Raw genomic sequence first — 14,515 nt, 5'->3', positions numbered from 1 at the left:
GAACTCTATAGTCTGACAGAGCTGGAGTGCAAAAGGGAGATGGTGAAAATAATAAAGAATTAAGAGAAGATATCAACAGTAATGCAGACACCCTCAGAAAGGAACTAGAAAATATAGGGAGGAGCCAAGAAAAAGTAGAAAATTTATTTGCAGAGATACAAACTGAACTAAGGGCAGTAAAAATCAGAAAGAATAATGAAGACAAACAAAATAGCAATGTGGAAGATATAATAATGGAAATCACCCAAACAGGACAGCAGACAGAAAACCAAATTAAAAAACATGAAAGCAACATAAGAGACCTATGGGATAATATAAAATGGGTCAATCTATGCATAATAGGAATTCCAGAGGAGTAGAAAAAGATAAGGGGATGGAAAATATATTTGAAGAAATTATCACTGGAAACTTCCTAAATATGAAGGATATGGATTTAAAGATACAGGAAGCACAGGGGGCCCCAAACAAGTTGAACCCAAACAGACCCACACCAAGACACATTATAACAAAATGGCAAAAGTTAGTGATAGAGAGAGGATCCTAAAGGCAGCAAGAGAAAAGCAGAATGTTACCTACAAGGGAACCCCCTTAAGATTATCAGCTGATTTCTCTACAGAAACACTACAGTCCAGGAGGGAATGGCAAGAGGTATTTAAAGCAATGAAAGTAAGAAATCTGCAAGCTAGAATACTCTCTAGCATGAATATCACTTAAAGTAGAAGGGGAAATAACATTTTTTTCAACAAACAAAAGCTAAAATAATACAGTAATAAAAAACCCACTCTAAAAGAAATATTGAAAGGGGTTCTTTAAAGCAAAAAAAAAAAAAAAAAAGAGAGAAAGGACTAGGATGGAGGAAATGTCAATCATAGAGCGGTCACTCAAATAAGCCAGCATACAGATCTAATGATAAACATGTTTAAAACAAAATAAAATTAAAAAGAAAAAATAGACATCAAAATCAGAAAATGTGGGCAAGGGAACTAAGGAAATAAATAGATTATCTTTAATTTACTTTTTTTAAAATTTTAGTATGGTAATTAAGTGTTTGAACCTACAAGGCTAAAACATACAATTATAGAAAGGGGTTAACATACTTAAAAAAAAGGGCAACCACAAATCAAAACCAAACATTACCTACACAAAAAATGAAAAGAAAAATACTCAAGCAGAAAATAATTTGAGAGCATCCAACCAAAAAAAGAAAGGAAGAATGGAGCATCTTTGGAATGGAAAGAATGGAAAACAAAGTTTAAAATGGCAATAAATAATCATCTATCAATTATCACCTTAAATGTCAATGGACTGAATGCTTCAGTCAAAAGGCTCGGAGTGGCTGATTGGATAAAAGGGCAAAAACCTTCAATCTGCTGCCTACAACAAACTCACCTTAGGACAAAGGACAAATATAGAATGAAAGTGAAGGGATGGGAAAAAATATTTCATGTCAATGGACATGACAGGAAAGCAGGAGTTGCAATACTCAAGAGCATACAAAATAGACTTTAAAACAAAGGCCATAAAGAAAAACAACAAAAGACACTATTTAACGATTAAAGGATCCATTTAAGAAGAGGATATTACTATCATCAACATATATGCCCCAAATATAGGAGTATGCAGATACATACAACAAATATTAACAGACATAAAGGGAGAAATTGATGGGAAAACAATCATAGTTGGAGACTTTAATACCCCACTCACACCAATGGACAGATCCTCTAGACAGATAATCAATTAAGCAACAGAGATCCTAAAGAAGACAGAGAAAACTTAGACCTAATTGACATCTTCAAGACACTACATTCAAAAAAACTAGAATACACATTCTTCTCAAGTGCGCATGGAACACTCTCAAGAATCGACCACATTGTGGGACACAACGCTAACCTCAATAAATTTAGAAGCATAGAATTATTTCAAGTATCTTCTCAGACCACAATGGAATGAAACTAGAAATCAACTACAGGAAAAGACATGAGAAAAACCTACTACATGAAGACAAAACAACATGCTACTAAAAAATGAGGAAATCAAAGGAGGAAATCAAAGAAGGAAATTAAAAAATTCTTCAAAACAAAGGATAATGAAGGCACAACCTCTCAAAATCTATGGGACGCTGCAAAAGCAGTGCTCAGAGGGAAATTCATAGTAATACAGGTCTTCCTCAAAGAAGAAAGATCTGAAATCGACAACTTAACCCACCATCTAAATGAACTAGAAAAAGAAGAACGAAAGAGACCTAAAGTCAGCAGAAGGAAAGAAATTATAAAGATCAAAGAGGAAATCAATAAAATAGAGATTCAAAAAATAATAGAGAAAATTAATAAAACCAACAGCTGGTTCATTGAAAAGGTAAACAAAATTGACAAACCCCTGGCTAGACTCACTAAGAAGAGGATAGAAGGAACTCAAATAACCAAAATTATAAATGAAAAAGGAGAAATCACAACGGATACAGCAGAAATACAAAAAACCATAAGTGAATACTATGAACAACTCTATGCCAACAAATTTGACAATCTGGAAGAAATGGACCATTTTCTAGAATCTTACAGCCTGCCAAAACTGAATCAAGAAGAAACAGACCAACTGAACAGACCGACCACTAGAAATTAAATTGAAATTGTCAGAAAAACACTCCCTACAAATAAAAGTCGAGGACTAGATGACTTCACGGGCAAGTTCTACAAAACATACAAAGAGGAACTGGTGCCCATCCTTCTTAAACTTTTTCAAAAGGTTGAAGAAGAAGCAATACTTCCAAAGACATTCTATGATGCCACCCTCACCCTAATCCCAAAACCAGACAAAGATACCACCAAAAAACAAAACTATCACCCAATATTTTTGATGAATGTAGATGCAAAAATTTTCAACAAAATTTTAGCCAACTGAATCCAACAACATATCAAAAAGATCATATACCATCACCAGATGGGATTCATCCCAGGTTCACAAGGATGGTTCAACATATGCAAATCAATAAATGTCATAAAACACATTAACAAAAGAAAAGTCAGAGCCACATGATCATCTCAACAGACGCAGAAAAAGCATTTGACATAGTCCAGCATCCATTCATGATTAAAAACTCTTCCCAAACTGGGTATAGATAAAACATTCCTTAACATAATCAAAGCTATTTATGACAAGCCCACAGCAAACACTATACTCAATGAAATGGAGTAAAATTGAAAGCCTTCTTACTCAAATCTGGAACAAGACAGGGATGCCCACTCTCACCACTGCTCTTCAACATAGTATTGGAAGGCCTACCACAGCAATTAGGCAAACAAAAGAAATAAAAGGTGTCCAAATAGGAAGAGAAGAGATAAAACGGTCACTGTATGCAGATAACATGATACTATACATAGAAAATCCTAAGGACTCAACCCAAAAACTACTTGAACTGATTCAGCAAAGTAGAAGGATATAAGATTCACATTCAGAAATCTGTCACATTTCTGTATGCCAACAAAGAAATATTAGAAGATGAATATAAAAATACAATACCTTTTCAAATTGCACCCCAAAGAATCAAATACCTCGGAATACACCTGACCAAGGAGGTAAAGGATTTATATGCCGAGAACTATAAAACATTAATCAACAAAATTAAAGAAGATGTAAAGAAATGGAAAGCTATTCCACCTTCCTGGGTTGGAAAAATTAATATTGCAACAATGGACATACTACCCAAAGCAATCTACAGATTCAATGCAATCCCTATCAAATTACCTATGACATTTTTCACAGAAATAGAACAAACAATCCAAAAATTTATAGGGAACCACAAAAGACCCAGAATTGCCAAAGCAATCCTGAAAAACAAACAAACAAACAAACAAAAAAACAAGCAGGAGACATAACTCTTCCAGACTTCAAGCAATATTACAAAGCCACAGTCATCAAAAAAGTGTGGTACTGGTATCAAAACAGACAGACAGACCAATGGAACAGAATAGAGAATCTGGAAAGAAACCCTGACACCTATGGTCAATTAATCTTTGACAAGGGAGGCAAGAACATAAAATGGGAAAAGGAAAGTCTATTCAGCAAGCATTGCTGGGAAACCTGGACAGCTGCATGCAAAGCAATGAAACTAGAACACACCCTCACACCATGCACAAAAATAAACTCAAAATGACTAACAGACTTAAATGTAAGATAAGACACCATCAAACTCCTGGAAGAGAATATAGGCAAAACATTCTCTGATATCAACCTCATTAATATTTTCTCAGGTCATTCTCCCAAGGCAACAGAAACAAGAGCAAAAATAAACCAATGAGACCTAATCAAACTTAACAAGCTTTTTGCACAGCAAAGGAAACCAAAAAGAAAACAAAAAGATAACTTACAGAATGGGAGAAAATAGTTTCAAATGATACAACAGACAAGGGCTTAATCTCTAGGATATACAAGCAACTTATACAATGCAACAGCAAAACAGCCAACCATGGAAAAATGACAAAAGACCTGAGTAGACATTTCTCCAAGGAAGATATACAGATGGCCAAAAAGAACATGAAAAAATGCTCAATGTCCCTGATTATTACAGAAATGCAAATCAAAACTACCATGAGATACCACCTCATACCAGTCAAAATGGCCATCATTAAGAAGTCCACAAATAACAAATGCTGGAGGGGTTGTGGAGAAAAGGGAACCCTCCTTCACTCTTGGTGGGAATGTAAGCTGGTACAACCACTATGGAGAACAGTTTGGAGATACCTTAGAAATCTATACATAGAACTACCATATGATCCATCAGTCCCACTGTTGGGCATATATCTAGACAAAACTTTCCTTTAAAAAGACACATGCACCCGCATGTTCATTGCAGCATTATTCACGATAGCCAAGACATGGAAACAACCCAAATGTCCATCAACAGATGATTGGATTAGGAAGATGTATATATACACAGTGGAATACTACTCAGCCATAAAAAAGAATGACATAATGCCCTTTGCAGCAACATGGATGGAACTAGAGATCTCATACTGGGTGAAATAAGTCAGAAAGAAAAAGACAAATAACCAGATAATATCACTTATCTCTGGAAATCTAACATACAGCACAAATGAGTATTTCCATAGAAAAGAAAATCATGGACTTGGAGAATAGACTTATCGCTGCACAGGGGGAGTTGGAGGGAGTGGGAGGGTTGGGAGCTTTGGGTTAACGGATGCAAACTATTGCTCTTGGAATGGATTTACAATGAGATCCTTCTGTGTAGCATTGAGAACTATGTCTAGATACTTACACTGCAACACAGCAATGGGAGGAAAAAGTATGTACACATGTATGTGTAACTTGGTCCCCATGGTACAGTGGAAAAAAAAATAATGTATTAGGGAAATTAAAAAAAAGGAATAAATATTCCACTTTTCAGAAAAAAAAATCGTGTTTCACTAGCAATTACTAGCAATATCCAACATTATGAAATTTTTACCATGTTAATTAATTTTTATCATGTATTTATGTGACACAGGAATAAAATACTTTATAATGAAAATTATAATGAAAATATGTACTAGTACCAAAAACTGCAAAGTGTAAAACCAAAAGTAAGCCAGACAGGTAAACTCAAAATATATGTTCTACCACATAATAAAAAGAGATTATTCAAATGTCAACTACAGAAATTATTCTAACACTGAACAATTTAATCTTGCTGTCCTCCATTCTAAAACCTAAATAACCACAGTTCAAAAGGGCAAGCATTCAGTTTACGCTAAAGCATGATATAAAGAGTTATTAACGATTAAAAAATCAGCTTAAGACCAATCTGCTATATCAAGTGCGCTAGTCTTAAACAGGAATTTTTCGTTTTTACCTCTGGAGGCAACTGGATCTCTTTAGGGACATATGCTGGCCAAAAACTTGTTGTCAGAATATTCACAGTTAAGTCAATGTTTCCTGGTATATCCTGGTTCTGCATATACTGCAAAGGGACAAATATACATTGAAATATAATAACTGAAAAACTCTTACAGGGATACAACTTTGTGACAGAAATTCATTTATAAAAATAACTAATCTGAATGATAAATTACTCACTGCAAATATTACCTGTTTGAAAAATAAAACATTTTCACTTGAACAAAATGTTGGGGGAGGTAAAAAAGAAAATGAAGGCTGAGCTGCCTTACATAATGAAATCAAAACTAATTTTATATTGCATTTTTAAAAGTCCATCCTACTTCAAAAAGGATCTGAGGTAACTTATGAAAAAATATATACCAAAAACAAATAAATAAAAAAAAATTGAAAACTAAAACCAGAATACATCTAGTAAAGCAATGGAAAGGCTTTGAATGTTGGGATGTTAAAAATGAACACATCTGTTCCAGATATATTCATACAGTTTTTGTTTTGTTTTGTTTTTTGCTTTTAGGGTGACACTTGGGGCACACAGATATTCCCAAGATAGGGATCGAATAAATGTTGCAGCTGCAGGCTTACACCACAGCAACACCAGATCTGAGCTGAATCTGCAACGTATGCTGTAGCTTCTGACAATGCTGGATCCTAAACCCTCTGAGCAAGGCTAGGGATCAAATCTGCATCCTCTTAAACTGTGGAGCCACATCAGGAACTCCAACTTCTTCAAATTTGGATTAGAAGGACCATCTAAGTTTCAGTAGGTTTTTTTTTCAAAAAGCACCAGGGAGTAGTCATAATTTAAACAATTTAATATGATGTCTCTATGATAAGTATAAATCTTGAGTTGGTATATTATGCTTGCAAAAATCAAACCGCTTATGATTTATTCACATTTAAAAACAAAAATATTTTAATACCTGTTTTAACTGAATCATGATATCTTTGGAAAGCTCCATGTCTTTAAACATTCCTTGAAGTTTATTAGTGAAAGCTGTTCCACATTCTGTAAAATATTTTAAAATGACTAGTTATAGTTGACATCAGAGAAAACAACAGAGCAAGATATTCTTTAAGGACATCTCATGGAAAGAGACCATGAGAAACCTTGCAAAAACTGTCAGAATCTACCATATAAGAATTCTATAAAGTAACAAAACATTCTTATCAACTAAGTGAATGCTTGTGTTCCCAGTATGAGAAGGACTTAGTGCCCAAGAAATAATGTTTGTCTGAGCTCAACTGAGGTTTCCTAGAATAAATGATGCAAGGAGTATTTCTTTGTTTCCTCTAACCTAGAACTCTATCAATGTAGGGTGGGAAGCCCCACAGACTGAAAACTAACTGCTTCACAGAGACTCACCTACAGGAGTGAGAGTTCTGAGCCCCACATCAAACCCTCATGTGTGGGGATCTTGATCTTGCACAGGGAGAATGAGCCCTGGAGCATCTGGCATTGAAGGCCAGTGGGGCTTGTGTGCAGGAGCTCCACAGAACTGTGGGAAATGGAGACCCCATTCTGAAAAAGCGCACACAGACTTTCACGTGCACTGGATCACAGGGCAGAGTGGGGTCTCCATAGGAATCTGGGTCAAACCTGACTGCAGTTCTTGGAGGACATCCTGGGAAAACAGGGGTGAACGTGGCTTGTTGTGAGGGAAAGACATTGAAAGCAAAGCTCTTGGGAATATTCAGCAGCTGCCTTTCTCTGGAGGGGGCCATTTTGGGAAAATCTGGCCCCACCTGTCAGTCAGGGCTGAGAAGCCCCAGGACAAACAACAATCCAGGCAGAATCACAGCCCCTCCCCTCACTAAACAGGCTCCCTAAAGACCCCTCAGGCACACAGCTGCCTCTAATCCCATCCAGAGACTAGGTCCCACCCACCAGAGGGATTAGAATCAGCTCCACATACCAGGGGGCAGGCATCAGCCCCTCCCATCAAGAAGCCTACAGCAAGCCCCCACACTGTCTTCAGCCACAAGGGGGGCAGATAACATAAGTAAGAGAGGTGACAACTCTATTATCTTTAAAAAGGTCACCACACCAAAAACCTATGAACATGAAAAGACAGAGAACTATAACTCAGATGAGGGAGAAAGGGAGAAAGGAAAAAACCCAGAATGTTTTTCCTAACTGTTTGTTAGGTCATGAGGAGATTCTCAGCCTCCAGGAAAAAGACTTTAGATTGTTGATGCTGAAGATGATGCAAGACATTGGAAATAAACTGGAGGCAAAGATGGACAACTTACAGGAAACACTGAGCAAAGACATACAAGATATAAAACTTAAACAAGAAGAGATGCAAAATACAATAACTGAAATAAAAAATTCATTAGAAGCAGCAAAAAACAGAATACAGGAGACAGAAGAACGAATAAGCGAGGTGGAGGACAGACTAGTGGCAATAACGGATGCGGAACAGAAAAGAGAAAAAAGATTGAAAAGAAATGAAGAGAGTCTCAGAGAACTCTGGGGCAAGGTTAAACACACCAACATCCGTATTATAGGGGTGCCAGAGGAGAAGAGAGAGAACAGGGGACAGAAAAAATATTCCAAGAGATAATAGCCGAGAACTTCCCTGACATGGGGAAGGAATCACTCACTCAAATCCAGAAAGCACAAGGAGTATCATATAAAATAATCCCAAGGAGGAATACACCGAGACACATATTAATCAAACTGACCAAAATTAAACACAAAGAGAAAAATTTGAAAGCAGCTAGGGAAAAAAAAAAAACAAGTAACATAACAAGGGAACCCCGACCAGGTTATTGGCAGATTTTTCAGCAGAATCTCTGCAGTCCAGAAGGGAGTGGCATGATATACTTCACGTGATGAAAGGAAAAAACCTCCAAGATTACTCTACCCAGCAAGGCTCTCATTCACATTTGAAGGAGAAATCAAAACCTTCACAGATAAGCAAAAGCTGAAAGAATTCAGCAACACTAAACCAGCCTTACAACAAATACTAAAGGAACTTCAGTAGGCAGAAAAGAAAAGACAGCAACACGAAAAAAAAAAAAAAAACTCCACAAATGACAAGGCTCACCAGTAAAGGTATATACACAGTAAAGATATGAAATCATCCATGCACAATTATGCCACCAAAATCAGAAATCACGAGAAGAGGTGGGTACAAATGCAGGACACTGGAGATGTACTTGCAATGAAGAGACCAACAACTTAAAACAATCTCATATACATATAGACTCTTATATCAAAACTTCAGAATAACTGCAAACCAAAAATCTACAATTTATACACAAAGAATCTCTGAAGAAGAAATATATCTCATAGTAAATAAGTGCATAATCCACCATGAAGGGGGTCATTTGACATCATTCTTGGAATGTTGAAGTCTTCTTAGATCTGATTCTGATTTCCTCTCCATCAAAGAATTTATGATAATTATAATTAAATAATGCAACTGTACAATTAAATAATATAGTTCTACAATTGTATTATTAATAACCATTTCTCTCCATGGTACAATGTAAGGTCTATAATGTCTCGTTTATCACATCACCTAGAATGGTGTAATGCTTATATTGAAGAATCAATAAGACGTAACAAATTGTGAAGACATATTTATATAGTTACACTGTTTTTTAACCAATTTATGCATTTTATATTTTACTTATTTTCAGAGGATGTATTATTTTTTCTATTTTTACCAGTTAAGTTATTCTTTATATTATGCTATATAAAATATTTAATGGTATATAAGGCTTTCTTCTTTATAAATTTTAGTTCCATAATATACACAATTTTAATATAATCCTAATATTTAAAGAAAAATTGAAATGTAATAGATAATACTAAATAATAGAAGTGAAAGGCATACAAAATGGGATAAAGTATAGAATAAATTTCCTATTTGTCTCAGCACATTTTCCATTCCACTTCTCCAGAGGGAGTCACTTAATCTGTTTCTTAAGATCCATGATATAACAATCTGTGCGAATGTAATTGCGTTTAAATATATATATTTTGTTCTGTAAAAAAAAATAAAATTTCAAAAATAAATAAATAAAATGAATAAAATGAAATGAAATATTTAGGCTCAATGAAAGCAAAAATGACGGTTAAGGCAGTGCTATACACAGCCAAAGAATAAAAGGATTAATAAAATACAGACCAAATTTAAAAGGTCAAGAAAAGTTTTTTTTCTTTTTAAACTCTTATTTTATGCCTTTCCCTCTCTTTCCCATCCTTTTCCTCATTTCTTTTTTCATTTTTTCCTTTTTCTGTTCCATGAGTTTAACAAAATTTCTCTTTCACTGTGTACACACTGATATAATGCAAAGGAGACTACATTGCTATACACTATAAGAAATATATCCTGCAGAAGTGATTAGCTGTCCCCAATATCCTTGGAGTGTGGAGAACTCCAAATACCCCATGAAACCTGCAAGTGGGCACCACACCTCATGTGCAGAATAAGCCTCATGTGACAACTGTTGTCCCACCTGCCTAATTCCTGCATAAAGCTCCTGTGCTCCTGCTAATGGGAGCAGGCCCCAGTGGGATTGTCACAATCAGGGATGTAAAGATACCTGAGCCCCAGGGCCTTGAAACTAGGAGAGAAGAGATGAAATCTCTCCTTTCAGCTACAAGAACCACAGATTTGTACTTTCACCTCCAACTTTATAAATCTAGACCTTGTGGAACATCCCAATAGGCAGCAAGTGCTCCTGAGGTTGAGAGAGTTCTGGCTTTAACATCAGTGGGCATTGTGAGCACATGCACATGGGCACAGGCTAGAGACTAAGCTGTCTCCATAGCTTCCACAGAGGCACAGGGTCACAACTACCAGTCCTGGGACCAGACTTCTTCAGAAAAAACAACATCTGAGAGACACCCGGGCCAATTGCCAGCATAGTGATGCCAATGATAGTGTACTCAGTGAACCTGCACAAGTGAAAGATGCCAGAACAGATCACACTCATAGGTGAACATCTCTAATGGAGGAAAACTCAGGGGCTCCTCTCCTAGAGGGACCACTCCAGTTCTGCCTACCTCACACCACCAGGCAGAAACTGCTCAAAAGCAAATCTAGTGCATCATAACTGCAACAACAAGGGAGAAGACCCTGCCTCTTACAAGGCACAGGGCAAAGAATGACAAACGGACATGCACAGGGCAAACAAGGCACCCCCTTCCAATATTCAGTGCAGGCTCTGGTCACCGCAATTATCAGTCGTACATTTTATTAAGGAGATAATGGCCCATACACCAGGTAAACATGTAGCAGGCATCCATATTCAACACAGCCCTTGTATCAACAATAATTACACCCAGATATACAGCCTAAAGCTGTCCTGACCTCACAGCCACCTCTAAACACACTCCTTGACATGGCAATGACCATCAGAGAGACAGAACTGATTACCACCCACCACTTGACAGGCACCAGCCTCCCTCCACGGGAAAACTATATAAAGCCCTGGATCAGCTCCATCCCCCAGGAATCAGACACCAGAAGCAAATCCTGCATTCTGTGGAATGGAGACCACAAACACAGAAAGACAAACTGAGACGACAGAAAAATAGGCTTCAGGTGAAAGATAAAAACCCATAAAAACAACTAACTGAAGAGGATACCTGACACAGAATTTAGAGCAACAATACCAAGGATGATACAGAATCTCAGAAAAGAACAGAGACACGAATCAAGAAGCAACAGGGTGAGTTCCCATCATGGCACAGTGGAAACGAATTTGACTAGGAACCACGAGGTTGCAGGTTCGATTTCTGGCCTCACTCAGTGGATTGAAGATCTGGCATTGCTGTGAGCTGTGGTGTAGGGCACAGATGTGGTTTGGATCTGGCGTGGCTGTGGCTGTGGTGTAGGCTTGCAGCAACAGCTCCAGTTGGACCCCTAGCCTGGGAACCTCCACATGCAGCAGGTGCAGCCCTAAAAGGACAGACGACAAAAAAAAAAAAAAAAAAAAAAAGAGGAAGAATCAATAGGAAAATCAATAGGAAAATCTTGTTTTTGTTAAAAACAAGAATATTTAAAGAACAAGCAAACCAAGATGAAAAACACAGTACCTGAAGTGAAAATGCACTACAAGGAATCAATAGAGAGATATTTGAGGCAGAAGAATGAACAAGTGAGGTGGACTACAGAGTGGTGAAAACACTGCCATGAAAAAGAGATCTCTGGGACAACATTAAATGTACCCACATCCACACAATAGGAGTCCCAGAAGAAGAGAGAAAGGATCAGAGAAAAATATCTGAAGAGAGTATAGCCAAAAACTTCCCTACTATGGGAAAAGAAACAATCAAGTTAAGTAAGCACAGAGGGTCCCATATAGGATTAAAACAGGAAAAAACATAGTGGGCACAGAGGGAACCTCCCTGAAAATAATAAAAGAAAATATAAGAAAAACCCACAGCTAACATCATTCTCAATGGTGAAAAACTGAAAACACATCCACTAAGGCCAGAAATAAGACAAGGATGTCCACTTTCATCAATATCATTCACCACTATAATTTTGGAAGTCCTAGCTACAGTAATCAAAGAAGAAAAGGAAATATAAGGAATCCAAATTGGAAAAGAAGTAAAGCTATCACTCTTTGAAGATGACATGATAGTATAACCTAGAAAACCCAAAAAAACAGCACCAGAAAATAATCAGAACTCAGCAGTGAATCTGAAAAAGTTGCAAGCTACAAAATTAAAACACAGAAATCAATTACATTTCTATACACTAATAATAATGAAATATCAGAAAGAGAAATCAGATAAACCATCCCATTTATCACTGTTTCAACAACAATAAAACACCTAGGAATCAACTACATTTCCATACACTTTTACCAGTATCATTCATCACTATAATTTTGGAAGTCCTAGCCACAGTAATCAAAGAAGAAAAGGAAATATAAAGAATCTAAATTGGAAAGGAGTAAAACTATCACTCTTTGAAGATGACAAGAACATACAATGGAAGAAAGAGAGTCTTTTTAATAAATGCTGATTGCAAGTAGTTCCTGTTGTGGCTCAGTGTAATGAACCTGAATAATATCAGTGATGATGCAGGTTTGATCCCTGGCCTTGCTCAATGGATTAAGGATCCAGCATTACTGTGAGCTTACTGTACGTCACAGAGAGGTCCTAGATCCTGTGGTGCTATGGCTGTAGTCAGGGCAGTAACTATAGATCCAATCTGACCCCTAGCTTGTGTGACCTTCCATATGTCCCAGGAGGGGCACTGAAAAAAAAAGACAAAAATAAATAAATAAGTGAATAAATAAATAGTGCTAGGAAAATGAGAAAGCTACATGTAAGAGAATGAAATTAGAACACATAACACTATATATAAAAGCACACTCAAAATGGATTAAAGACCTAAACATAAGGCCAGATACTATAAAAATTCTGGAGGAAAACATAGGCAGAACTCTCTTTGACATAAATCACAGCAACATCTTGTTTGATCCACCTCCTAAAATCATAAAGATACAAATAAACCAATAGTATGTAATTAAACTCAAAAGTTTTTGCACAGCCAAGGAAGCCACTAAAAAAAAAACTCCCAAAAATACAACCCATAGAACAGAAGTGCATCTTTGCAAATGAGGCAACAGTCTAGGGCCTAAGTGCCAAATTATTCAAATGACTCACACAACTCAACAAAAACAAATAAATATATTGAAAAATCAACCTAAAAAGACAATACTCCAAAAAAAAAAAAAGAGTTCCCATCAAGGCACAGTGGTTAACGAATCCAACTAGGAACCATGAGGTTGCAGGTTCAGTCCCTGCCCTTGCTCAGTGGGTTAAGGATCCGGCGTTGCCCTGAGCTGTGGTGTAGGTTGCAGACGTGGCTTGGATCCCGCATTGCTGTGGCTCTGGCATAGGCAGCTACAGCTCTCATTGGACTCCTAGCCTGGGAACCTCCATATGTCGTGGGAGTGGCCCAAGAAATAGCAAAAAGACAAAAAAAAAAAAAAAAAAGACAATACTCCAAAGAAGACATACAGATGGCCAACAGGCACATGAAAAAATGTTCAACATCAGTAATTATTAGAGAAATGTAAATCAAAACTAAATGAGATACCACCTCTCAACAGTCAGAATGGCCATCATTAGTAGTCAAACAACAAATGCTGGAGCAGATGTGGAGAAAAGAGTACTACACTGTTTGTGGGCAATGTAATGGGGGCAACCACTATGGAAAACAGTATGACGGTTTCTCAGGAAACTAAACATAGAACTACCATATGACACAGCAATCCCATACCTGGGCATATATCCAGACAGAACTTACATTGAAAAAAAGATAATGCAACAGTATGTTCATTGCAATGCTATTCACAATAGCCAAGATGTGAAAACAACCTAAACATCCATAGACAGATGAATAAATTAAGAACATGTGGTACATATGTACAATGCAATACTACTCACCCATAAAAAAGATAAACTAATGCCATTTGCAGCAACATGGATGGAACTAGGCGATAAGTCAGAAAAAAAAAAACCACTTATTTTTGGCATCTAAAATATGGCCTGGGCATATATCCAAACAGAACTTTCATTGAAAGATGATCCTATCTACAAAATAGAAACAGATCATGGCCATGTAGAGCAGACTTGTGGTCC

General features: G+C 36.8%; 1 protein-coding gene across 1 annotated transcript in view; it reads right to left on the bottom strand.

Moving 5' to 3' along the window:
- The window catches only part of LOC102159347 (cullin-4B-like), a 147,423-nt gene that overhangs the window by 68,345 nt on the left and 64,563 nt on the right, over positions 1-14,515 (bottom strand). The window contains exons 10-11 of the mRNA XM_021080985.1: positions 6,816-6,901; positions 5,849-5,956 (exon numbers count right to left, since the gene is read on the bottom strand). Coding sequence (XP_020936644.1) covers positions 5,849-5,956; positions 6,816-6,901 — 194 coding nt within the window. The remainder of the gene's footprint in view (positions 1-5,848; positions 5,957-6,815; positions 6,902-14,515) is intronic.

This window comes from Sus scrofa, chromosome Y (assembly GCF_000003025.6).
Source record: "Sus scrofa isolate TJ Tabasco breed Duroc chromosome Y, Sscrofa11.1, whole genome shotgun sequence".
Lineage (NCBI taxonomy): Eukaryota > Metazoa > Chordata > Mammalia > Artiodactyla > Suidae > Sus > Sus scrofa.
Note: the sequence above shows the minus strand (reverse complement) of the source record. Positions and strands in the feature narration are given on the sequence as shown.